At 40.8% G+C, this 27,727-nt stretch overlaps 2 protein-coding genes across 2 annotated transcripts; one reads left to right on the forward strand and one right to left on the reverse strand.

Moving 5' to 3' along the window:
- The first annotated feature begins 1,216 nt into the window (after nt 1-1,216).
- Nucleotides 1,217-13,392, forward strand: tmlhe (trimethyllysine hydroxylase, epsilon). Its single transcript, XM_085288539.1, has 7 exons — nt 1,217-1,636; nt 1,755-1,931; nt 11,777-12,056; nt 12,176-12,295; nt 12,384-12,620; nt 12,730-12,868; nt 13,014-13,392. The coding sequence occupies exons 1-7, from the start codon at nt 1,516-1,518 to the stop codon at nt 13,143-13,145; spliced, it is 1,206 nt and encodes a 401-aa protein (XP_085144665.1). The 5' UTR covers nt 1,217-1,515; the 3' UTR covers nt 13,146-13,392.
- A 111-nt stretch (nt 13,393-13,503) lies between these two features.
- LOC146565408 (V-set and immunoglobulin domain-containing protein 1-like) lies at nt 13,504-19,669 on the reverse strand. Its single transcript, XM_085288540.1, has 7 exons — nt 19,541-19,669; nt 19,283-19,446; nt 18,349-18,556; nt 15,676-15,831; nt 15,273-15,389; nt 15,021-15,165; nt 13,504-14,930 (listed from the first exon to the last, which is right to left on the reverse strand). The coding sequence occupies exons 1-7, from the start codon at nt 19,581-19,583 to the stop codon at nt 14,834-14,836; spliced, it is 930 nt and encodes a 309-aa protein (XP_085144666.1). The 5' UTR covers nt 19,584-19,669; the 3' UTR covers nt 13,504-14,833.
- Nucleotides 19,670-27,727: the final 8,058 nt, after the last annotated feature.

The raw sequence follows: 27,727 nt of genomic DNA on the forward strand, positions 1-27,727 counted from the left end.
GGTGTTTCTGTGTGTTTTTTTATGTGTGACATCTTATATTATTAAATAAACTGTAATCAACAGGATTTATGAAGGGTTATTATATTTTTAAAAAGGACCTGTTTTTAAGGTTTTTTTTTTTTATGTCTCTGCAGTGTTGTACCCCATTATAATCAACCCAGTCCTTTTTGACCACTCAAAATATCTTTATAAAACGATTCTTTTTTTTTCTTCTTTTTTTTTTTTTTACATTTATTTTTATTTATTTTTTTGCAATTCCTGCCCTCTTGGGCTGATCTCTCTTAAAAAGCCATTTTTAATGTCAGTGATTTTTACTGGAATAAATAAAAGAGTTATAAAAGTATTTTTAACAACAAAAAAAACAAAAAATAAAACAACAATAAAACAGATTGCGGCTTCTACATTGTGGCAGGGATATTGTTTCTGGCTCAAAGTGACTTGATATCATTCATGAAAGATATATTTGACATATGTTTCACAGATTATAGGCCAACAAGTTATTTACAACAGTTTAAATACGGACAAAAGTTATTTGGCAAATACCGGAAATCACTTTTTGGAACTTAAAGTTCCCCACCTGCCAAAACCCTCTTGTATATGCAAAGTATAAACAAACCACGAGCTGCCAACTCTTTATTGCGTGGTACAAAAAAAAAACGTGTAGTAAACAGGAGGCAAGGAAATAGGTATTAAGCCAGCTAATGAGTTTAAGCTCCCCGATGGAGTGCCAGTTTCAACTCCAGAGGGAGCCAGCAAGCATGTTTCTATCAGCTGTCCACTCACTAACATGACCCGGACTCTTACAGGTCGGCAAGCTACATTTGGGCTTCATTTCTGTTTCTCCTGCAGATATCCATCAGGTTCATAAAAAGGCTTCCTATCGCCGAGCTGGAAAGTAATCTTTAAACGGCGCATTTATTAAAGGTGGTAAACTGTGCCATCAAAAGCTCTGCCATTTAACACAGATGCCCATCCATCCAATCTTTTCCGCTTATTCAGTTCAGGGCCACCGGGGTCCTGAATCCTATCCCAGCCGCCAGGGGACTGTGGGTTATGATAAGTAAAAAGAACTTCGTGTGTTTAATTCAAATTAAAGTGTGTAAAGACGGCGGGGAAGCAGATCCGGGTTCTCTGATGTGGTTGAAATCCAGAAGATGGCAGTAATGCAACTTCACTGATGGTTACAAAAGAGAAAAGCTCAAAGAAGAAGAGAGCCAACTTTTTTTTTTTTTTAGAAGAGAGCCAACTGATGGAGGAGTGCAGCAACTCTGCAGGAGGAGTCGCTTAATAATTAATTTGGACTTTTACGCCATGCCAAGAAATTTTTACAAGTTTTAAGACTCTCTTGTGTGCAAGTGAAGGGCTGACGGGAGAAACACACACCAGCATGCACAAAGCACGCCGCTGTGGTTTTAGTTGGTCGGATTACTGCTGGGAGGCTTAACGGAAAACCATTTTAAATTTTGGGGTTCAGTTCAGTTTTTTAGTGCATCTCTGTGTGTGTTTGCACCTGAAATGTTTTGCAGATTGCACAGGAGTGTGCTGAGACAGGCTCAGCTTCTGCGTGGTGTCAGCAGGAGCACGGCTTTGCCACGGAGGGCTTGTGCTACTTTCCGCACACACGAGCAGTGTCTTGGTGGGTTTAGCTGTAACCTTTTAACCCGGTTTGCGCATGCCTGGTTTTGTTTGTTTGTTTTTATGTTATCACAAATTTCGCTGTTAACCCCCTGAACACATATTTCTGAAATCACCAGAACTGCACTATGGAGGGACGCAGATGCATTTTAACTATGTGTGGCTGCGAGATCACTGCCTCTCTGCTGCTTCGTACAACTCCAAAACTAACCAGAGGAACCTGGACACTGGGAGCATAGATCTGACTATACGTCCCGAAAGCACACGAGTGGAAGAAGAGCACCTTGTTATCACCTGTAAGTGGGGCACTATAAGTGCAACAGTGGGTTGCACAGGCGGGTGGGAGAGAACATGATGAAAATTGACTTTAAATTGTGTGAAGAACTAAGACACATTGTTGAAGTGCAACTTAGTATTATTTTTTGAAGGATGGCCATCATCTGTTTTCTAAATGGAATCTTCATTCAATGTGGCCATTTCTGTAAAACAAAATAGTTTGGAAATAACACATTTTCTTTAGTTAAATTGCATTAAAATGGCACATGCTAAACGCAGGAGCAAGGTTATTGAAACTCAACTAAAACTGAAGCTAAACGTGTAAAAACATTTTAGTTTTTAGTTTTTTATTTTCACAAATAGTACATAATTACATAACATAATACAGTGTACAATTCAAAACCAAAAAATAAACAAACAGACAAACAAACATAAAACAAACAAACTGATAACTAAACACACAAAAAAACAAAAAACAAAAAACCCAGCTCAGTTCCATTACAGTTTAAACACTCAAGAGAATCCTTGTAACATAATATTAGAAACATCAGGTTCCACATAGTTCAAGTATGGTTCCCACACCTTAAAGAATTGATCTGTTTTTGAATGCAATATAGATGTAAGATATTCCAGTGGCACTAAATCCAACACTACTCTTTTCCAACCTTTAATAGTTGGTACTTTTTCATAAATCCATTGGAGTAGTATATTCTTCCTTGCCGCATAGGTGAGAACACAGTACAATCTCCTATTATTCTTGGATATTAATCGCTGGCTGGGGAGGCCCAGTATGAGAGACAGAGGGTCCATCTCCAATTCACAACCGAAAATCTTCTCCATTTCAAATAACACATTAGACCAATATTCTTGCAATTTCAAACATGACCAGAAGCTGTGAGTTAGGGTACCAATTACTGTCTTACATTTAAGGCACATGGGTGAAAGGGTAGGATTATATTGATGTCTGCGAAACATAGATATGTGCATTCTATGTATAATTTTTAACTGTATTGCTTTGGTACGATTACAAACTGATATTGATTTGGCGTAACTCCAGACATCTTCCCACTCCTCATCATCAATTACTATACCTAATTCCTTTTCCCATTTGCCTTTAAGCCTCTGTGACGTCCCTGAGAGTACAGAATATAAAGCCTTATAAAATATCTTCACAGGTACCTCTTTGTCTGTTAAAAATAATAATTTTTCAACAGGAGAGACTTCATGACTCTCACTAAAGTTAGTACTATGCAAAATATAATGCCTTATCTGTAAGTAACGGAAAAAGTCATGCTTGGGGAGAGAATATTTCTCAACCATTTGGTCAAATGGCATAACTACATTATCGGAGAATAAGTCCCTCAGTCTCTGAATTCCTTTGTTCTTCCATTCCTTAAATCCTATATCAAACATCCCCGGTTGAAAGTCAAGATTATTCACAATAGGAGTAAACATAGATGTTAGCTTCAACCTTCCCTCAATTCGACATACAAAAAAAACATTTTAGTTAACTAAAACATAAAAAAATATTGAAAAATCAAAAATTAAATGAAACAATTAAGTAAACTACAATAAAAATATAGAAGAATCGTTCTTCGTTTTAGTGTTAGTTTGGTAAAAATTGTATTACAGCTTGTCTGATGGGGGAGCTGATAGACATGTTTATTGAGACTAGATGTGTACAAGGCTGGCAAAACTTTCCATGCAGTAAACACTAAACTAAAACAAGAGAATCCATCTCTGGAAACTTATTGAAACTAAACTGAATTTAAAACAAAAATTCAAATTGAAATAAAAAAAAAATCTAATTAGAAAAAGCAAAGCTATAACAACTGCCCAGGACCGGCTCGTCTGAAGTTCTCTGCACAGCCAAATATACTGTAGTGGTCTTTGCCCCCTGGCACATTGTATTTGTGTAAAGATTTACTTCATGTGCAGGTACAGTAAGGCTTAGGGTGTAATTATCCAAAGGAGAAAAACATAGACAGTTTTAGTTATATACCATAAAATTGATTTACACGTACAGGGAATGTTGCCTAAGCTGGCTTTAGATAGCAGCCTTTATCAGCAGTCACTGTTGTAATATTCTGTCTCAAACTTATGAATAACGTGTTCATAATCTGCTTCGTGAGCCACCATTATCTTTATTGCCGCTCGTCCATTTCAACATAAAACACACCCACTTTGGTGAAAACAACCACTCCCCGTTGCCACTACGGTGGACCACAAGGGACAGTAAGCACGGAGTGCAAACATTATCAGCAATACAACATCTCCCTTTTTTTTTAGATGCCCACCAGTGACACAGCTGGTATACATTTCAAAATAGAACATCCCGAACCTGAGGATAAGGAACAGTTTTTCAACACTGCCATGTGTAAAATTACTGGGGCATAAAACTAACACCAACAATGCAATGCGGGATATGCACTCATTAGTACATGGACATTTGACATGTTTCCATTTTTTTTTTTTTTTTTTTTTTTTAGGGCAGCGATCCGCCTACACCCTTTACAATCACAGGTCAAGAATAACCCTCGGTTTGACCACTCGTCCTGATCTGGTGGTCAGTGCAGGGCTAGTGTCCATGGTTGGTGTTTTAGTGTCTCTAGATGGCGACAGGGGCTCTGCTTGTTGCTGAGCTGCACTATCTGGCTGGGTGACCAGATCGGATGCTGGTGCTGAAGGTGCCGGTGACGCCTTGGCGCCTCTCAGGTGCCGTCGGTTACGCCGTATAGTCTGTCCCTCGCCAGTGCGGATCACGAAAGAGCGGGCAGTCTCTGCAGGTCGGATGATGACAGCCGGTTTCCAGGCTCCGGACTCGTGCTGAAAGCGAATGTGGTCCCCCTGCTGCAGCCTCGGTAGTGGTGTGGCGCTGCGATTGTAGTAACGCCTCTGATGCTCTTGTCTTTCCATCCGTGTTTTTTGCACAACCGTCGGGCTTATGATGCGAGGTACCAGGTGGCATCCGGTAACAGGAAGCACTGAGCGTAGACGTCGACTCATGAGGAGCTGCGCGGGTGACCTGAAGCTGTCGACTGGCGTGTTCCTTTGCTCCAATAGGGACAGGTAGGGATCTACTCCCTGAGCATGAGCTTTATCCAGAACTGATTTGGCCGTCTTGACTGTTCTTTCGGCAAGGCCGTTGCTTTGCGGGTACAAAGGACTTGAGGTCGTGTGGACAAAGTCCCATGTGACTGCAAAATCCTTGAACTCTCGAGAGCTGTATTGTGGGCCGTTATCTGAGATAAGCGTCTCTGGTATACCATGTCTGGCGAATATGGCCTTGAGCTTTTTGATGACGGACCCTGCAGTGGTAGAGAATAGCCTTTCGACCTCAAAGTAGCGGCTGTAGTAGTCCACAACTACCAAGTAGTCCCGTCCACGCCATGTGAAGAGATCTGAGGCCACTGCCTGCCATGGCCTCTCAGGGATCTGGTGTGGGATGAGAGTTTCTTTGGGATTCGCCGCGCGCCTCTCCTGACATATGGAACAGTTTTCCACCGTGGCAGCTATGTCCTTGCCCATGCCTGGCCAGAAGAGGGCGTCCCTTGCTCTCTGCTTACTCCTCTCAATCCCCATGTGCCCAGTGTGGATTCTCTCCAGCATGTTGTTTCTTAGGGCTGTTGGCACTATAATTTTGTCACCTTTGAAGATGATGCCATGGGAGTGTGAAATTTCATCTCTGAAAGTCCAGAAGTCCAAAAGGGTTTTGGGGCATTTTTTTCTGTCCTCAGGCCAGCCATCCTGCACAGTTTGCTTCAGCAGGGTGAGCTGCGGGTCGCATCCTGTTGCAGCCTGTATCTCTGAGAGTTTTTTGTCACTTACTGGGAGGCTGTTTATCACCGAGTGGATCTGGTCCTCCATGCCTTCACTCAGCGTGCTGTCTTGGTCGGGCAATGGTTTCCTGGACAGTGTGTCGGCCACAGGTATGTCTTTTCCGGGCCGGTGCACGATCTCTATGTCGTATCTCTGCAGCTGTAACAGCATGCGCTGCAGACGAGCAGGGGCTACAGAGATTGGTTTCTTCAGTATGTGCTCCAACGGCTTGTGGTCCGACTCTACGATGACTCTCCTGCCGTATATGTACGTGTGGAAACGCTTGCATCCAAACAGCACTGCAAAGAGCTCTTTTTCGATCTGTGCATAGTTGACTTCTGTTAGGGTCAGTGTCTTTGAAGCATATGCTATTGGATGTCCGTCCTGCATTAACACAGCTCCCAAACCATACTTTGATGCATCTACCTGTAGCCGTAGCTCCTTGGTCGTGTCGTAGTATGCCAGTATGGGGCCTGGTTCTCTGGTTATGAGATCTTTCATTTGCTGGAAGACTCTGTCGTGGGTCTGATCCCAGATGAACTCTGAGTCTTGTTTGAGCAGCTGACGCAGCGGTGCGTTCACCTCTGATAGTCGTGGTGCGAATCTGGACAGGTAGTTCGCCATTCCAAGGATTGTCTCAAGCTCATTCTTATTCTCAGGAGGTGGCATGTCCTTTATGGCCTGCAGTTTCTTTGGGTCTGGCTGGATGCCCTCCCGGGTGAGTTTGTGTCCAAAGTAGCTCACTTCTGTGGCGCCTATGACACATTTCTCTGGATTGAGACGTACTCCTCGCTCCCGTGTGCGCTCAAGCATGGCACGGAGGTTCTTGTCGTGTTCCTCCTTTGTCCTGCCAAACACGAGGATGTCATCCACGATGGCTGCCACTCCATTGAGCCCTTCATACGTCTCATCGATTTTCCTTTGGAAAATGTCCTGTGCTGATATTATCCCAAAAGGAAGGCGCAGAAAACGGTACCTGCCAAAGGTCGTGTTGAAGGTGGTGAGGAGCGATGACTTGGTGGTTAGTTGGATGGCCCAATAGCCTGAGCGAGCATCCATGACACTGAAGTACTGTGCTCCTGCCAGCTTTGGTGTGATGTCATCCAATGTTGGAAGCGGGTAATGAGGTCTTTTGATGGCTTTGTTTAATTCGCGAGGATCGAGGCATACTCTGAGCTTCCCAGTACGCTTCTCTGCGACCACCAGTCCGTTTACCCATTCTGTGGGTTCTTTTACTTTGATGATTATGCCGTTTTTCTCCATGTCATCCAACTCCCGTTTCAGTCGTTCCCGCAGTGTGAAAGGGATCCTCCGGGGGGGGCACACAACGGGCATGGCGTCTGGGTCAATGTGTAAGTCGCATTCTCCTGGGAATTTCCCTATGCCCTCGAACACATCGGCAAACTCCTCCATGACATTTGTGATCTGTACTGACATGACCAGCTTGACTAGGTTTAGATCCAGGCATGCTCTCAACCCTAGGATGGGGGGTGCTGCAGTGTCTACTATGTCAAATGTCAGCATCTTGTGAATGCCTTTCCACCTGCACTTCAACTGGCATGTGCCCTTGATGTTGAGTTTTTCTCCTCCATAGCCAGATAGTGTGCGTGTGGGCGGTGCCAAGCTAACCTGCTTAAAACACTTCTTAAACAATCGGGCAGGGATGACGTTAGCAGTGGCTCCTGTGTCAAGCTTAAAACTCACGGTGTGATGCAGTGAGCCTACTTCTACGTCGGCGTAAGCCTGTTCATCGGCCTCCCCTTCGTTGCACTTTGTTATGGAATCTATGAATAGCTCCGCTTCATCGCTTGGAGTGTCAGGGTTAATAGAGTACACTGGGTTGGGTTGGTGTGGTGCTTGTGAACGGCATGCTTTGGCAAAGTGGTTCATTTTATTGCACTTTTTGCACCTCTTCCCTTTTGCAGGACACTCCTCCTTCTGGCTGTGTGCTCGTGCACATCTTCCACACACTTTTCCCATCTTATTATAATGAGGTGCCCTCCTATCTTTTTGCTGCGTACTCTGGCGCTTAGCGGATACTGCATGCGCGGGCGCTGCTCCCTGCAGGCTCGTGTGTGGGTCAACCATGGCTTTCAATTGCTCTCGTGCGATCTCATAGGAGCGTGCAATGTCTATGGCTTTTTCTAGAGTCAAATCTGACCCTTGGCTCAGCAGCTTTTCTCTGACTTGTGGTAAACTGGTTGCAAAGACAATCCTGTCTCAGACCATTTCATCACTGTTAACGTAGCCACACTGCTTGACGAGTAACTTTAACTCGGTCACAAAGTGTTCAAATGACTCCCCTTCACCTTGGAGTCTTTCATTAAACTTGTATCTGGCGAAAATGGTGTTCGTTTCCAGAACTCAGGGGGAGGATCGTGGGTTTCTCTTCCTGCCCACCACTGAAGAAACCCTTTCCATGCTCTCTAACACCTCATCTTCCACATAATCGCCCAGCTACTGTAGACACAAGCCATTGCTCAGCTCACAGTGCTGTTCCCCAGAGAGAGCCCCAGCAGGGCGAGCTAGCTTAACTAGCACAAAGCACTGGCTAGCTGGAGTCATTACTTATTCTGTCTGCTAAGTGGAAAAAGTCAGGTGGGATTTAGTTGCCCTTGCTTTGGGAAATCCGAAGATTAAATGGTCCTGCAGATGCCAGGTGTGGACCAGTGGAAACTATTCACTCCCTCTGCTCTAGTTTGAAAAAATGTTAATCTCTGACCCATGGGACTCAGACACAAGCTGGAATTATTCACTCTTTAGTACAGGAGTCAGTGTACAGACCGGGAAACTCCATCTTCCTTTAACCTTTTAAGAACATAGCAGTCCCGTCAGAGTGTTGTAGAGCCGAGATCCCTTTTCTCTGTGGGAATCTCTCTGGATTATACTCTACCATTCATTTAAAAAAAAAAAAAAACAGACTGTGCAGCTGCTGAAAAATACTCTCACTATGGTTTTATGCAGGCACAAGAGTGACACGGTGTCTTACATACAGTGACATATGTGGGTGTGGCAACCCCATGACAGCTGCTGATGCAGGCATTCTTGCATGCATGCCTCTCCCTGTTAGTGGAACATATTCAAGGTCAGCTCAGTTTCTGAGCATGTATTCTGTTTGTGAACAGGGGGGCTTTCAGAGTTAGGTTAGCAAATGCTAAATCACAGCAGCACATGGACCGCCTGCTATAAATTTTGCATTCAGATCCGAGTCAGGTAATCTTGAGAACCCCTCTGCTATTGTACGCTTGCTTGCACTCTGGTGGCAACAGTCAATATTTCGAGGCTTCCAGCAGTTACTCGCCAAGACTTCCTGTTTGTTGTTATTGTTCACAGTACAGCTAGAATACAGATCCATTTAAGATAAAATGAAAAAGAAAATACAAAGCAAAATCATGGACGGACAATAGAAATTGGTGCTTAAATGGCTGTTTGGCTCAATGGCTTCCTGTTTTGCACCGTACATGGGCTGTTTTCCTGTATTCTGCCAAAGTCCACACACGCTTAATTAGCCTAGCGAGCAAGGACTACAAACAGAATCCAGAAAACTTCTTCTATGACTACACACATTCTCATGTAGAGTCTTTATAGAGAAAATTGTATGTAATAAGAGTCCCTGCAACTCATTTGCTACATATGTACGTACAGACGGAGGATTTTACAGGCCTCTTAATGTCCTGCAATCCTGTATGTATACTGCCTAGCTGTCACAGGGCACAAGAGGCAGGGTACACCTTGGATACAGTCATGGAGACAGACAACCATTCACTCAAACTGTTTTAAAAATGTCTAATTCAGCCGATAATTTATTTAATAATGCGTTCTATCTAACACTTACACTCTGATTAATGTATTGGGAGCAACTCGGGATTCACTATCTTGGCTAGCAGCATTTGACTGGAGGAGCCAAGGATTGAACCACCAACATTCCAACTGCACTGTAAAATGTAATATTGTGTTTAATTAAAAATATTAAATAGGCTGAACTCAGTTTTTATCAATTTGTTATTAGAGCTCGATTTAAATACTTTTTATGCAAAAAACTCTGATAAACTCAATTTATTTGAGTTGTCTTAACTAAGTAAGATGGAAGTTTTGCTTCTCAGTGCGGAAGGATGAAAGATGTGTTTTGAAAATGCCCCGTCACTACCGTCCTCCTCCCTCTCGGATCAGTCCGCATGTTCATGGTGCCAGCATTTGTTGAGCAAACCTGGAAAAGCGTCAGCTCAAGATATTATTGTTGTCATTGCTGTGAATCTTTACCCGATTCACTGACTTGGTTGAGTAAATGTTTGCCTCACAGGCATTCACACTATTGAGATCCTGTTTCTCTTTATTCTTTATCCTTTATTATTCTAGTTGCTCCGTTTCTTTGCCGCTTAACTACTCCCTCGGTTTTCACCGTTCGAACTTTAAACTGTTCTGCTATTTCTGCTTTCGACTGCTATATCTTTTGGTGATAATAACTTTTATACTTTTTGAGATATTCAGCTTTTTATGCCATTTTTTTGGCCCATTTTACTGTCAGAGACCACATTATCAGTGTGATCACCAGTTTTGCTTGCTGGGCTGAGCCATGTTTTAGCTCAGTGAGATGAGCAGCCGTTCTCAGACCAGGAGGGCAGGGTTCGAATCCTGCTTATGGCAACATTTTCTTCAGAATCAGAATCGTGTGTATTGACCAAGTATATGTGCAGACACATACAAGGAATTTGGTTCCGGTAGATGGTGGCTCTCAAGCACAGCAATGTAAATCACACACACACACACACACACACACACACACACACACACACACACACACACACACACACACACACACACACACACACACACACACACACACACACACGCGTGTCTATATATACATTACACATGCATACACAAAGCTGTGTAAACCAACTATAAATAACTAATCTAAACTTATATACATAAAATACAGAAATGAAATGAGGTGGAATGAATACTACAGAAAGTTAACACTTCAACTGTTTAAACTCCTTTCCACACAAATTTCAGCTTTTTCACCTCTTTTTAGCAAAATTTTCAGTTTTTCACTACTTTTCAGCACAAATTCCAGCTTCTTAAGCTTTTTTTCATCATATCTTTGTTTTGAGGCCAGAACTGGTTAGGCGCAGTGGGCAGCACAGCTGCCGTGAGTTCTGGTGGCAAGGGTTCGAGTACTACATGTGACAGATGCTGCACATCTTCCCTGCTTGCATGTAATCTCCTTTCTTGACACTCTTCAGTGTAGTCTTTCAAAAAAAACAATACGCCAGGAGTTAGCTGTGCTCGCGGACTCTTATCAAGCCTTGGCCTCCCGGTCAGCTATTCCGCTGGTGGATAACAGAGCTCTCCGAAAACGTGGAAGCACTTTTGCAAATATGTGATATTTTGATAAATTAAGTAGATATTTGAGCATTACACAGCTACATTCTCGGCTGAAAATATCTTAAAAGGTTCGTCTATGCTCTCGTGTCAGGTGCTTCAGTAGGCTACTCATGCTATTAACAGCAGCCGATAGTTTTTACATATTACTGTAATGTTCTTGTCTGCTTGTTTCAGAAAAGTGAAGAGACGGGAATATGTCCATTTCATAAAACAGCCACTCGCTTCAGCCGAGTCCGACATCTTCCGCTTTAGAATACGACTACGCAGCAAACTGGCGCAAGATGACGCGCAGCTGCACTACAGCGATGTTAAAGCGGCAGAATTTACTTTTACCTTTAGAAGATAAATTATTGAAATTAAATAATGATATTCAGCGAGTTTAATTATTTTACAATGTATCGCAAGTACATTGTAAGTAACTGTAATTAAAATACCTAAAAATGAACAGTAATCAGTTACTCTACTTTTTCAGTGGAAAAGTAATTTAATTACAGTAACGCGTTACACCCAACACTGCTCATAGGGGATACTGTACTTGCACATAGGATTACATCATTATCTGAAATGTTTATTACAGGAAGTAGAATCATCCAATATAACCTTAAAGTAGAAATCTGTCAAAGTCAGCTTAACCTTATTTTGCATGTCTATGTTCCAGGGCCTGGTGGTCACATGTCCAGGTACAGTCTCAGTTGGCTTGCTGAGAACAGCTTTGAGAGAAAGTACCAGAGTACAGAACAACCGCGCATCCTTTGGAATTCAGACATCTATAAAAATGCAAACATAACCTCATCCAAATGGGACACGTTCATGAGCTGTGATGACGAGCTAAAGAAATTTCTTCAAAATTATCTTCTGTACGGGATCGCATTTATAGACGATGTCCCAACCACAGTGGAAGCCACAGAGGCAGTAACCCAGAGGGTCAGTCTAATCAGGTATGCTTCTGTTGGCCTACAGATCACATTCTCATCTTTACGTTAACGCTTCGTATCCAGTGGCGTCGTTCAACCAGCTGTCTGTTGATTATCCTCAATTTCATCTGTTTCTCACAAAGGGAGACTACCTATGGCAGAATGTGGTGCTTCACTTCAGATTTTTCCAGGGGAGATACTGCCTACAGCCAGTTGGCCCTGGACCGTCACACTGACACCTCCTACTTTCAGGAACCGTGTGGGTAGGTGCAGCAGAGATGGGGTTGTTGGTGTAACGTTGACTTCTCATGATTATGTCTGGATATTTGATGCTTCTGTTCGTTATGGCAGAATCCAGGTTTTCCACTGTCTCAAGCATGAGGGAACCGGGGGAAGGACGCTGCTTGTTGATGGGTTCTACGCTGCAGAAAAATTACGTCAGAGCTCACCTGAAAGCTTTGAGCTGCTTGCTCAGGTGCCCGTCAAGCACGATTACATCGAAAATACCGACAGGCACCAAAACCACATCACAGGCATCGGCCCCCTGCTCAACGTGTATCCTTGGAACAATGAAATGTATCTTATACGGTATGTTGATGCTGAAATTTAGTGTAGTTTTTATTTTTCTGATGTTGTGTTCACTTGTTTAGTGGTTGTCCATTTAATTAGCGCAACTGATGTATTTACGTATTGACAGATACAACAACTACGATCGATCTGTGCTAAACACAATCCCCCATGATGTGGTTCAGCGCTGGTACGCAGCACATCGAGAGCTGACCACAGAGCTGAGGAGGCCAGAGAACGAGCTATGGGTGAAGCTAACTCCGGGAAAAGTAAGATATGTGCAGGCCACAAAGTCAAAACATAAATGCTTCTCCGAGTTCCAACTAAAATGAATTCGTAGTCAAGTCACAGGACAACTTAAATGTCAGTGTTGCTTTATAATCTGAGTGTTTTGCCCTGTCTTTTCCCCGTAAGGTTGTTTTCATAGACAACTGGCGAGTCTTACACGGGAGGGAGTCTTTCACTGGCTTGAGGCAACTCTGTGGATGCTATCTGACCAGAGATGACGTCCTCAGTGCTGCCCGCTGCTTCGGGCTCCAGGCCTGAACGTGAAGTTTTCTTCACTTGACTGCCTTATCACTCTGCCCACAATACAGGTTTAATTAACACTGCACCGATACTGCTGGAGCATGTTTTATTTTGCTCTTCTGTATTTTTTAATTAACATTAGATTTTTTTTAAGCAGTTTATGTGAAGTTAGAGTGTGAATGTGTCCCGAATTTGACTTGAAACAATGAAATGTCTTAATCCTCAAATGGCTTCCAGTTATTAAACTGTGTCGTGATGTGTTGTGCGTTCAGTGTTACTTCTACTTCCATGTGCTGATCCTGTTTTTATCACACAGCATATCCTCGACACTCTCACAATACTCAGTAAACACAGCCTCTGACACTCATGTGACAAATCTTGAAGCACTCTGGTGATTCAGAAATGTTTTATTTAATCATGATCTGTGAAGTTTGCATGTGATACAAAACAAATTGATGGTGTAACTTTTTTACATTTATTACTTCTGTTACTACTGAAAAAAAAGGTTATTTAAAAAACATTTAAAACACAGGTTATGATAAAAATCAGAAAAAAAGACAAAACAAAATCACAGACTGAGCTGGTTGTGCACATTAAAGTGGTGCGACCTCAGTGTTAGGAACTTAGCATATTGATCATTCATAGTGTTACGAGTTCAAATATTGAGGGTGAGCACAAAAACAACAATTGGTCCAGGAGAGTCGGTCAAACAATGATTTTAATGAACACACGCGTGGGGAGATGAACACTGCACGCAGACAGCATCGATCTCCGCCCAATAATACACAAGCAGTTGTTTTATAACATCAGGGTATTATTTATGACGCCCCCTCATGCGTCAAAGCAGATACAATACATGCATAAGTTTCAAAACCACAAATGTTCTGTGGACGACTTTTGACACATTTAAAAGGACATCTTCTCCGTCTCGAGGCCAGGTGCTTCCTATTAATCTTCTAGCTCTCGCTTATCTCCTGGAACAAACTGTCCCGTAGGCAAACACAATTTTGCAGTCACAAGCTTTTGCAAACTATTATTTGAACTCTTACCTAAACACGAGTCTAACTACTGTTTGTGTGTGTGTGTATGTCTCGACCTCCAACGCAATCAGCCTCACCCCGCCCGTTGGCGCTTCTAACCTTTTACCAGACAGAAGCTCTCTGTGGTAGGTGTAATAACCTTAACTAAGAACATGTGTAATCTATTGAATAAATGCTTTGATGAAATGATAATTAATGTAATGGTAATGATGATGCTTATGAATAGTAGCAGTAAAATATTTCCCTGATCTCCACAATAGGATTCGAGTGCAATCAAACAATGCTGAATTATTCACAAAGCCTATGGAATACAGTACATTCAAAACTGGGCTCTGATTTAATGTCCCTTGGTATAGGCATGACATCATCAATGTGATTTATTTGATTTTCTTTTATGTAAAAAATCTTTTAGAATCATGTTCATACAGTTTATTTTTTTCACACAATGTAAGAAAAAAGATTGAAATTTAAAACATTCATTACTTAACTGAAATTGGAAAAAAAAAAAGCTGTAAAACTGACAGAATTTGAGTAAGCACAGAAAAAGCAAATTCAAACATGAAGATTAGCTCCATTGTTCTCATTACATCTGAATTCTCTCCATATCAAAGACTGGTATACATAATAGTGATGCTAATGCAATGCTGTAGCTGTTTAAAGTGGCATTTAGGCTTGAGGGCCTTCTTCCTCATCCTGAACGTTGTCAGCCGTGTTTGCATTGGGAATGCTCTCATAGGCCTCCTGGGCTGGAGGAGAGCTCCCCCTAGTGGACAAACAAACAGTAGCCGTTACACCCTTGAACTCTAAATGACCAAATCGATGGAAGAAGTGTATCAAAAATCTGTAATCTCACTTCATCTCGTTGGCCTCTGCCATTTTAACAGCGTTGTATTTGTGTTTCTTGACTGTGTGAGCGATGAACCACGCAACAAGGCCGATCAGCACGCACCCGAGCAGCGCTCCGATAACCGCGCCTGCGATAACCCCATCTGCCACTTCTATACAAACACAAACATTTTATACCTGTGAGGGGGGATTATTACACACACAAACACACACAAACACACATATTAAAGCTCCCCAAAAAATAAATGTGAGGACAAACCAGGACTCAGCTCAATGGTGCATGTTGCAAAGCCCACAACATTTGTAGCAATGCACTGGTACTCCCCAAACTCAAACTGGGAGATGTTTTTGATTTCCAGTATTCCAGTTGTGGTTGCTGAGAAAAAACAAAGTTCACTCAGATTCATGAGATGGTAAATGTGCTAATGCGCGCATATATATATATATATGTGTATATATATATATATATATATATATATATATATATATATATATATTTAAATACACATATACACGTGTGTGTGTATATATATATATATATATATATATATATATATACACACATACACGTGTGTGTGTATATATATATATATATATACATATATATTTATATATATATATATATACACATACACGTGTGTGTATATAGATGCTGGACTCACTTCTTCCCAGCACAGGCCTCCTTGTCTTGGTCTGATCCAGTTTGGCCCAGTTGTAGGTCGGTGTTGGGTTTCCCTGCTCACTGTGGCAGGTCAGAGTGACCAGGTGACCCGATTCAACATTGCCATGGACGGCGCAGTAAGGAGCAGATGGTTTCTCTGGCGGACCACAGGGAAGTTAAGGCTTTATTGGCTACTTGACATTATTACAAAGCACACATTCAGCCTGGAGAAAACACTGACATTTTTCAAGCCATTTAAACAGCAGCTCCTGAATAAAGAGATCAGCTTCCCTTTGAGGCTTGGCAAGGAAATCCAGTCATCATCATAGCCTTGAAACCTTCCTTTTTGATAAAGCTTATAGTTAGGTCTTGATCAGGTGACCCCAAACCTTCCTTTAGTTGCAACACTTCTACTGGGGGCTTCCCATGATGCTTCTTCACTCCTCGTTTTCCCTCTCTATGTGTTTATAGACCACTCTGCATTTAATAATTAGTTAGTATTAACCTCTGACTCTCCTCTACAGCTTGTCTTTTGTCCTGTCTCCTTCCCCTCACCCCCACCCACAAACTGGTCAAAACAGCTTTTGCCAAGTGTTTGCTTATAGGGGTCATCTGATTGTTGGGGTTTTTTCTGTATTACTGTAGGATTTTACCTTATAATATATGACACCTTGAGGCGACTGTTGTTATTATTTGATGAAATATGAATAATTTACTATTTTTTTCTTTTTCTTTCTCTTCTCTTTTTTATTACTTTTGTATAGTTTTACCACCGCAAGCTTTGATGTTATTTCAGTGAAACCACAGGGTAACTTTAGAGGGGAAATCACACTTGTGACAGCTTATGAGCATCTGATGGGACTGCAAGCAAAACACATTGAAAGTGCTGATTTTATTCTTTAACACCACATTGTTTTATAATCCTCTTAGACTGAGTTAGATACTGAGGACTGGAAACAACTAGTAGATATGTCAGATAAAAAAAATGTACTTTCTTTTCTGAAATTTGTTGCAGTATGAAGTGGGATAAAGCAGCAATGGTCAAGTGCCTCTAGATGCTCTTTCAGTCGCTGCTTTAGAACAGATGGTCTACACCGTATTGATTACCGCTATATTCCAGTCCGCAGCTCTGTGTGTGTTTATCAGTGTGTATTTTCTTCTTTCCTGTTTATGCTGGTTTCTCCCTGTAGGTGCCATCAATTATTGGCTTCCACTGCTGAGTGTCTCTCCAACACCTGATTGGCAGATTTTAATCTTGAGGGAATAAATCACCAGCCAGAGCAGATCGCAAGTATGAGGGTCCTCTCTCCTCTCTGCCCTATCTGTGTGAACTGTTGACACTGCACTGGCAATTTAGATGCATTTTGTAGACCATAGGAAGTAGATAATGGAAAATGAAGGGATGAAGGCAAATTCTGGTGCCCTTTTTATTTTCATTCATACACCAGCGTGTTTTTTAGTCTTTCCTTGGAGTTTTCAGGTTAAACAATTCATTGTGTATTGTAGATTGTTTATCAAAGATGGTTAACAGATTTGTTCGTTAAAATAGCAAATCCTTTTAATCAAACAAAACGTCACGTGGCTAGCCATTAGTCATCGTGATTCAGGATACGTTAGGAGTGGCCTCATCGTGAGCTCAGCAGCTACTGAAGAGGCAATCTGTGTTTCATTGCTGCCCGCTGATTATTAGATCGTTCAGTAAGACAGTTGGAAACAAACTGTACGCCAAAATCATGTTTGATACCACATGCGTTTTAACTTTCACAAAAAAGACATCAGGAAAACAAACAAAGTTTCTATACATATGTATTTGTAATTTATGGCAAAGCTGTCCAGTGTTAGTCGTTCTATGTGAAAATAAGTGATGCAAATCAGCCTTGAGCCCATGTTAATCAGCATGAGTGTGTTCATACATATTCATATTGTGCCTCACAGTCAGAAAGAAAGTGCCCCACTCCCCAGTCATTTTTTTCCATAAAGGCTGTACAGTATTTAGGTAGCACATGCATGCAGCAGACACTCATATATATTCTGTATGCAGTACGAGGATGCAGTCACAGTCCTTTTTCTAATTTCCAACACTGACAATGAGGAGACTGCTGAAGTAACCATGGAAACTACTGAGGCCTGCAAGGTTGTCCTGGTAACTCGGTGAATGAGGGGATTTGAGATGAATGTAATTCCCTATTTACACTGTTCAGGGCCACTACTTTAATAGGTTTGTTAATGTTACAACATTGATAATTGATACAGAAATCTCAGGTGAGGAAAGATAGCTGAAACATTCTTACTGAAATCACAGTTTCGATAAAAACACTGGCACTCCCTTTTCAGGGAGTCACACACGCTTACTTAGAGGAGGAGAATAATGGCTGAAGCAGCAGCATTCTAATGGGTGTAATCAGGTAGCATGAAATCTCCTACACACCCACTGTTTACCCTCGCAACCTTTCTGATTCCTGGACTGTGAGAATGTGTGTAGGTTCCTTTCCATGACTCATTCCTTTTGTTCACTTTTACCCGTGCTTTTGTGTGGCCTAAGTGTGTTAGGGTTCATGTTTTGTCTTTAAAAAATGATCAAATAGGATCAAACAGGGTTTGAAAATGTAATAACATAAAAACACAATAATATACCAAACACCAAAAATCTATTTCAAAAGTGGGCAAAACTCACCGAGGACATTCACGATGATATTTGCTTGAGACTGTCCATCAACGTCGGGCAAATTGTGAACTTCACACGTGTAGAGCCCAGAGTCCGATGGTTGCATGTTTCTTATAGTTATGGAGGCATTCATGGTGGCCCCTGGAGCAGCTGGAGTTTGAATCCTGCCTTCGTAAGACTTGGGAATAACAACCTTTCCTGATTGATAGTAAAAGATCTGAAAGCAAATGGCAAGAAGTCAGATCCGATCATCTGTTGGCTATCGCTGCACAAACTCACTGTCCTCGAGCTAGTTTGCATGAGTGATCCAAATAATTGGAGAGATGAAACCTTTAGTTCTCCAGTTAATATGATATTTACAGGACCGACGTTTTTTTTTTTTTTTCACATCAGCATGTAGTAGATGTCTTTAAAAGCACTTTTTGACATTGCATGAAGCAGCACATTTGTGAGTCTGTGGCTGTAGGTTAAATGAGCACTGCCTGAAAGATATTTGTCGATCTCAGTCACAGGCTTCGCGATCCAGACTGGGTGTGTCTGCTAGCTGGTAAGAAAACGTGGCACAGCAGGAAAAGGCGCAAACCTGTATGTGTAGCTGTGCGTAGACATATGTTTTTAAAATATTTAAAATACAGGAAAAAACTAAATGTTTGCTGCTCTGATGAGAATCAATTCCTTCGAAGCATTTTGAAGCATCTCGAAGATGATGCTATGTTCTGAGAAAGCGATTCTTATCTGCTCTGGAGAACTTGGAAGAAACACAAAATTACTCATGTCTTTCAGAAGTGATCACCGTGTGTAGTCGCATGAGTTTATTGGCCTGAACTTCAACTTGCACACCCTATTTTTAGCTACTAAATTGAAAGACATTTCATCATCCTGGTCCATAAAACTACAAATTAGTTGGCACATGGCTGTAATCCGAACAATAGACTCCATCTACCTGCTGTGCAGTCATGGCGGATTTTGAGAGAAACTCCCACTGGATTGTTAGGTCGGCAGTTGTCGCCACTGTAGTGGCAAACGTACAGTCGAGCAGGACACTACCACCAATTGTCACATTGACGTATTTCTGCGTGGTCGTCACTGTGATGAGTTCGACACATCCTGTAAAACAATATCAGAGCTCAAGTAGGTTTCCAATAAAATGTAAACTTGCTACAAAAAAACAAATGATAATGTAAGACAGAAATGTGCTTACCTGTAATGCTTAAAAGCACCAACAAGAGCTGCACAGAGCACATCTTTACAAAAGCTGTGGGGATTCTCACAGAATGTCCTAAGAACTGAACTTTATACTCGCCGTGCAAGCAGGTCTAGAAGAGGAAGGGGTAAATGCATTACAGTATCACAGGCAAGGTCGGGGAATTCATGGTAACAGAACTGCTGATAATGCGCATGTTTGCATTTCCATGTTTGCCAGACAAGGTGTGTACACTGGGTGTGTAGAGAACTGTTTTTCATAAATTATAGATTTGGGCATTCGGGCTCAAAAAGTTTAAATCAGGGTGGATTAAAATGAGAAATGATGGCAAAGAAAACCCCTAATCTGGTCATGCTTTGGGCAGATACAACGTGACCTTAAAGGAAACAAATGGACTGAGTGAAGTCTGCTCTGTGTGTGTGTGTGTTTTGAAATGTTGACTGTACATGGCAGGTGTTTTGACAATGATGGTTAATTCATTTTTCAGTACTTTGGCAGTAATTTCACCACAGCTCATCCTCCTTGTCTTGTAAGTCATTCTGGGTCAGGGCTTCTGGCAAAGGAATTAATGTAATTTAATCTCCACCTGGCCTTTATCGCTTGCCTCGAGGAAGTGTAAGCCAAAGCGCTGCAACATGCCGCTTATCACTGGGGAGTCCACTCCCCGGTGCTGCTGCCTACTTAATAAAGGCAGTTTCACCTTTGTCGTTTTCGCTCACACAGCGTGCAGCACAATGCTGACAGGGAGAGACAGTGAATCATACATGATTAATTGTCTATAATTACCAGAAGCTGACATAAGTGATTAACAATGTGAAAAATGTTGATTAGGGGTGACTGGAGGGGTGAGGGAGGGAGGCAGCGGCATGATGTGGGAAGCGGAGGAAGGCGTGTAGAGCTCATTATCCAGAAGACGTTTATGTGATAGGCTGGCAAATGACACAATATCACTGTCTGTAGGCTTTGTCTGAAAATTTAAAAAAAGAAAAAGAAAGTGTTGGCAGCTGTGTGTTTGGGCAGAACTGCAGAGTGAAACAACAAGGGGCCAGTCTTTAAATAAATGCATCAGCATGACTCACGACCAGCTAATCAGAGTCTGAGAGCGTTCTGATTCCATGACAAGTCAAGTGGGAAAACCACTAATGAATGAGTAGAACCATTAATAATGTATTCAGTTAGTTACATTTGGGAAATGCTTATTCCCACATAAGTTGAGATCAGGATTATAGAAACACAATAAGCAGATCCCTTGTTATTTGAGGGCAGATTTTAGATCACATTTCTGGCAAATTCGGTCCTTCTCCAGCTCTCCACGCAGACTCTTTGACCTCCATGCAACCAAAGCCCACTCAGGCTTGATTTAACAATAGCACTTGAATTACAGATGTAAATGAGAACACTTTGTGTACTAGAAAATCCACAGGTGTTACATATTCATGCGCAGAGATCTGTTTTTAGAGATTAGAGTGACAGAAGCTGACATTGTAATAGGACATCTGGCAGAACTTGATAAAACATTCAAATTTGTGCTTCCTGTTTTAGCTAAATTTTATCGAAGGTGACGGATCGTCCACGTTCAGCAAAACAATGGCCTGTTTCATTTATGGCTGGCTATGTTTATTTTGATTCAAAGAAGTCATTTTTTTTACACTATTACTGCAAAAAATTATACAGTTTTACAGGGTCATGGGGAAAATAATATATTAAAATAAAATAAAATAAAAATAATACTACATTCACATGCACAGCCATTAGGGGCCAGTTACAGCCTCTTTGTTAGAGTAAGTCTAAGAGTTTACCCCATGATGCTATAAATGATCACGCTGCTGCTTTCAACTGAATGCTTAGCACTAATATTTTAGCATAAAGATTTGATTCATCACCTGATTCATTCACTTGACGCTTGAATACTTGTACTAAAAACAAAAAAACTAAAATTACCCATTAGCTATTGAAGCACTTCAGAAGAAATCCAAAAAAATCTACTGTTAAAATATGTTGGGAACCTGTTAAAGAATGCTTCACAAAATCCTGACCACTTGTTTTAGTGGTAGCCTTAGAGGAGAAAGGGATCATCAGAGTCATTGTCATAAATGCTCTGGGGAACATAAATGCTTGCACCTGTACCGAGCAAGCAAGACCGCAACTTAGCCATCATGGATAATAAAATGGGAAGATTAGATTGTTGCCATTTTCTGACTGTTTCACCCTTCAGCCACACTATACTGACTCTTCTTTCTATTCCAGTCACATTAATGGCTCTGCAGTTAGTTTGAATCAGAGGGGAGAGCTGATGATGCATGCACCCTGTAGCATCCACCAAGCCGCGAGCGTCATCTCACGAGGCTGCTTGGACCTGTAGCTGTGTCCTCCTCAAACCTCCGGCAGGTTTCTGTGTAATACCTCCACACAGACTTACTCATCCACCCACTGCAAACAGTGCTTCCCTGTCGGCAGACTGCGAGGGGGCGTAAAACTCCGAGCTCAGAAAGAGTGAGTACACATTGAGTGGTATTTTCTTCTGCTTTTTTTTGACGGACCTATCTGAACAATCCGACTGGTTGTTGTAGTAATGCACAGTGCTGGGGGAAGTATTTGAACCCCTCATGGTGGAAAAGTACCACAGCACTTTCAAACCATTGTAGTAAGTTATGACAAGTGCTGCTTAGAACACAAATCAATTAAAAGTATATGAGTGTAATTGTAAAGGTGCACCTCTGAAAATAAAAGTGTACCCAGTGCAGAAGAAGACGTCTGTGAATGTTCTGCACTTAAATGTCTCTCAATCTTTCATGAAGATTTACAACTTTTCCCCCACAGTGTTTCATTCTGCTCCAAAGTAATGGATAAACAATTAGATGAAAGTTCCTGTTTTTTCACTATCAACATTTTTTGTGAGTTAACAAAAAACCTTCTGCTTAATAATTACTGGGCAATGAGCTACCAGAACTTTTTCTGTCATTTTACACATTTATTTCCTATCCTTAAAGCCCAGTGAGTCATGCTGACAGGTTTCTTTCATTAAATAAAGCATCATTTCTTTATGATGTAAATCTGAGACGTGCTGTTGAAACTGCACTTCTTTTTCTTATTTTGAGATATTTCAGTGATTAAATGTGCAGCTAAACTAATTTACACTGACAGAAATGTTTATTGGTATGGCCCACTTAAGGTCAAAATGCACTGTATGCCCCCAAGTCCCCCAATTTAAAGAGCTCAAAGCCATTTATAAACAAATATCATCTATTCTTTAATGTGTTTTCCTCCTGCGCTCTTGCTTTGTCTTGCAGATGAAGCGGTCAGATAAATGATGTCATGTAAAAGGTACTCGCATTAACACTGCTGCTATTGAGGAGAACAGGGGTGCAATTCAGTCATTGGACAATAGATGGCAGGCCAGCCTGTTAGATGTGTTGTGATGAGCATTTCTCTAAGTATGTGCATGTGGATGTACATGTACATGTTGGGTGGGGGAAGCTTGATGCAACGAAGCCAAGAATGCCACACTCCTCAACCTCAGCAGGCCTGGCTCTTCTTCACCCTCCTCTCCCACTTGGATAACAAAAATATATAGGCCAGGCATTTAGCGTGGCTTCGCTTAATGTCCCCACAGCTACCAAGCAACCTTACCACTTCTAAAAACAGTGATGGTACAAAACCAAATCATATGCGAGAGTAAGAACTTTAAAAAAACAACAAAAAAAACAACAGTGTAGTGTGAAACATCATCTGACTAACACAGATGAAAAAGTCTCCTTTGCATTGCTTTTTTATTTTCCCCTTGCCTCTAAAAACCACACGCAGTGACACTGAACTATCATCTCACATTGCCATCAAATGCTAGCATGAGACGCCGCTTTCACAGAGATTGACACAATTGTGCAAACAAACCTAAAAGAAGTGGGATACAGTCAGTCAGACGCAACATCTCCTGATACTTTTGTCATCTCTGAAATTCAGAGTCTGTCACTGAAGAGGGCGACCTGTGACGAATTGTCTCAGGAAGAGAAACAAGGGGCGCAGAAGGGGAGTACATTTACATCAGCAAACAGTCTAATCGACAAGCTGTCAGTGCTGCATTTGGACTATAACTTTTGTAAAATGCCAGAAGTAAAAAAAGAAAAAGAAAAGGAGCAATCGCACAGATGACCCTTTCTGGCACAGAGAAACGTTACGCTTTCAGAAGATGCATAACGTCCCCACATCCATTTTGTCTAATGATATTTTTGATCGTCTAAAATCTGTCCTTTAGCAACAAGGGAAATGCCAAAATAAATTGAGAGGCAAGCTGTTAGATTTGCCAGCAAAAGTATAATTTTATGCGTTAGAGCCGTGATCTTCTCAACACTTAACTGAAAGATGGTTCTTGCCAAGTGGAAATGTGTGTTTTCCACAAAGTACACTAATGTTTTAAAGAGATATTCACAGTTTTTTATGTCCAGCTTAGAATACTGAGACCTTGGAGTGGTTGGAGTGGTCGTTATTGAGGGGATGAAGCAAATTTTAGAGATAAAAATCAGCTGTTGTTAACCACACTTTATAGGTTAGTTTTTAAAAATGACTTTGGCATATTCTTCCTTGGGTATATTAAACACAAAAATATGCAGTGCTGGGATATGTAGTCTTGACCTAACCCTTTTGTGTGTTTTCCTAGACATAGGGTTTTCTACATAGTGGTCTTAGTAGTTCAGTCATGGTCACAGTAATATTAATATTAATATTTTAATATTACACGCATTATGTTTCCACTCCTTCTCAGCTCCTCACTCTCTTTTCACGTCACAAACAAAAACTCCATGGTAACACCGATGAACATGCTGTAAAATTAAAACACCTGCTCACCAAGTATTATAGCAGCGATCGTGTCAGACTAGATGCTTAAAGAATGAACATGATGCGTAAAGTAACAGATGTAAGTGTTTATTAGCTGAATAGTTGATCATTATCCATTCAACCAATCCAAGCTGATGCTCGGTCACATGACCTTTTCTTGGAATAGTGGACTGATCTGGTGAGGCTGACTAGGTCAAGCATAAATGCAATAATTACAACTAGTAAAGATGATTTATTAAAAACATTTGAAACAAACTTGGTGGTTTGAACCACAAACCAAAGAATCCAGTGCTTTTTTAACTGCTGTTTTTTCCCCTCTGAGAGAAACAGCCATCAATTTCTGATCCATGTTAATGCACCCTTTCAATATTTTATGTTTTTATATGGAGAGCTGACAATAGAACACGGAAATGGAAGGCACATTTCGCTGAGCTACTTCACCAGCCCAGTATCCATCTCCTCAGAAAAGCTGTGCACTTCAATGCAGACAGAGCCCGTGCACTGACAGTAAGATGAAAATATAGGATGCAAAAATGTCTATGTACACTAAAAAAAAACAGATCAAATGACATGATTTTTTTTTCTCCAGCATATTTAATAAGCTGTAACAGGCCATGGGTTAATCATGAGTTAACTGCGTGTTAGACATATTATTTATACTGTATGTGAACCTTAGCTCTTCTCAAGGTGAACTCACTTGGCAGCGTAATCAGCCGTTGAAGTGTCTGGGGGAGTCTAGCAAGAGTAAATTAAAAGAAATCAATTAGGAAGAGACAAACCTGTGCATTAAATCTCCATCGTATCTGAAGGAGGACGCGTCAGCAGTGCATCATTACACAGGCCAGAGCGACCAGAGAAGGCTAAGCAGCAACGACGAAAACACACCAAGTCTGTCACGACTACATATCAAATCAGCCTGAAAGGATGAAGATCAGTATCACTTGAAGTAAACAATAAGTAGATTTACCCAAATCTCACATTATAATCAGAAATGAAGAAACTAACGTAAAAGAAATGAAACAGACAAAATAAACCATTTTAAATACATGATGTTAGGTGATTTGGAATAAGAGTATCTTTGTTTAATCTAACCACACTTGCTTCAGTATTGCCCATAAATATGTTTTACATTGCTAAATGTGCTCTTCTTTCATTTGCAACTTAATATTGTAGTATCGTGTTTCAAACTATCCAGTTATTTTCTTTTTATTTAACCCTTTCCAACAAGAAACAATATTGTAACAAGTAAATCCTAGCTAAACGGTACATTAGCCTTAATGGTGTTTTAAAAAAAACTAAAAAAAACTAAAATCTCAGGCTACATTTTCTTACTTACTATATCATTTATATACATGTGTGTAATATTTACAGTATACGCTGGAAATTTTGAGACCGATTCTCTTCCATTTTAACCGTGTTACTGCATGCCTTTTCTTGGTCCTGTGAATTATTCATAGTAAAAAAAAGCTATGCCTCAAAAAAGAACTGATATGGAGCAGAAAAATAGGGAACATGGGAAAAAGAAGAAAGAGGTGGGCTGTTGATACTATTTGTGGCTAGTAGAAGCCTGCTTTGCATGTCCGAGGCTTACAACTGCTATTCAAACTGCTACAGTGTAAGTAAAGCATTTCTTTTCTTTTGCTTTTGTTAAAAATAAGTGGATCACTGTGCATCAGTGGCTTATTAAAAATGCTTTTTGAACACTATGAATAATCTCAAATATATACATTGGCATATATTAAACAATAAAGTCTTAAATATAAAGACTTAAAGGCATGTTATGCTTTTCCGCATCAGCGAGTATGCTAGTGTCTGCTTGGGTAAGTTTCATCATCGGATGGTGAGCCTGAGGCTCCATGCAGAGGTCTGCGTGCGTCCCAATTTTTAAATTACATTACATTGAAAAAAATAAGTATGCAAACAAATGAAGAAACAGAGAAACAAATATTGTCAATATACATTTCACGATTTCAGTTTCAGGTTACTGGTATTTACTCTAGCATGACCTGCTGGTACACTTGCCAAGGCTGTAGTTATTAGTTACGTTTGCGCTTTATTCTAGTACAAAAGGTCAAAATGTCTTCAGGCCTACTGGTGAGCACAGTTAAGTCATGTCTGTTAGAAAAAGAAGTAGCAGAGGAAGAACAAAAAACTTGCTAGATGTTAAAAATAAATCGAAAGAATGTTTCATTGAAAACATGGTAGCTATCTAGATTAACACAGGCAGTTAAGCCTCCGTTGCACTAACATAAGTTCTGTTAACTCTACTGATTAGTTAGTTAGAGAAACAGCTTTTGATATATTACTAATGTTAGATAAAACCTTGTTTGCCAATCACACTAAACTGGCTGCTATTAATTAAGCTGAATGTCTAAAATGTCAAAATCATATTTTTTCTTCTTTTTCTTCATGATGTTCCAAGGCAATGAGGCTAACATGGTAAAAATGGCTTAAAAGTGTCATATTCATTAGAGGGGGTCTTTGAACTGTTGGCTGTTCTTTGGATGGTTCAGAACTTAGTTAGTCCCAATATTTATATGTTTCCAGTCTAATTTCTACCTTTTGTTTAATCCTATATCAACAAATTAAATCCATAGATATCAACAAATTAAATCCATAGTAAAAAAGAAATTTAAACCGGGTCAAGTTGAACTGCAAACACCACCAAGTGTGGTTCAATTTCTTACTCTTAAAACCCCCAAATTACTATCCAAAATATACAGAATGCTTTCTAAAACAGATGAATCAATATCACTTCCTATTGCAAAATGGGAAGCGGATTTATCAGTTAACTTAGACCTAAACTTCTGGTCTCAGATTTGCTTAAAAACCTTTCATCTAATTAGAAATCCCAGTCTTCAATTAATTCAATACAAAATATTACATAGAGTGCACTATACAGGTCATCGGATGTTCAAGATGGGCTTTACGTCTACCAACAACTGCTCACACTGCCAAACCAATTCACCGGACAATTATATCCACGCTCTTTGGTTCTGTCCACCAGTTCAGAAGTTTTGGCGCGAGATATGTGAAGAATTATCAAAGTGTCTGAAATGTAACATTCCAACTTCCCCCTTAGTGTGTTTATTGGGCAGCTTAGATAATGTCACTTCAGAAAAGAATATAGCCCATATGTTTTTCACTGCCCTATGCATAGCCAAGAAAACAGTCCTCATGAACTGGAAAAATAAAAATAATCTTAATTCTAACCAATATAGAAATTACCTATTAGATTACATTAGTCTTGATACAGCCTCTGCCACCACATCAGATCAATTGCTCTGGGCTCCTTTGATCAGCTCCATCACCTAGTGGGGGTGGGGGGTCTTAGTTTGGTCCCGCCTTCAC

Source organism: Mchenga conophoros, linkage group LG10 (assembly GCF_057382185.1).
Source record: "Mchenga conophoros isolate Kocher_MC1m ecotype Shallow Benthic linkage group LG10, M_conophoros_male_GT1.1, whole genome shotgun sequence".
Taxonomy (NCBI): Eukaryota; Metazoa; Chordata; class Actinopteri; order Cichliformes; family Cichlidae; genus Mchenga; species Mchenga conophoros.

Coding starts and splice junctions, on each gene's coding strand:
- tmlhe (XM_085288539.1), top strand. CDS start 1,516: ATGTTTTGCAGATTGCACAGGAGTGTGCTGAGACAGGCTCAGCTTCTG. Junction 1,637..1,754: donor CACACACGAGCAGTGTCTTG/GTGGGTTTAGCT, acceptor TGAAATCACCAG/AACTGCACTATGGAGGGACG. Junction 12,869..13,013: donor TGAAGCTAACTCCGGGAAAA/GTAAGATATGTG, acceptor TTTCCCCGTAAG/GTTGTTTTCATAGACAACTG.
- LOC146565408 (XM_085288540.1), bottom strand. CDS start 19,583: ATGTGCTCTGTGCAGCTCTTGTTGGTGCTTTTAAGCATTACAG. Junction 19,447..19,540: donor GGTGCTTTTAAGCATTACAG/GTAAGCACATTT, acceptor ATTGTTTTACAG/GATGTGTCGAACTCATCACA. Junction 15,832..18,348: donor TATCATCGTGAATGTCCTCG/GTGAGTTTTGCC, acceptor GTGGTCCGCCAG/AGAAACCATCTGCTCCTTAC.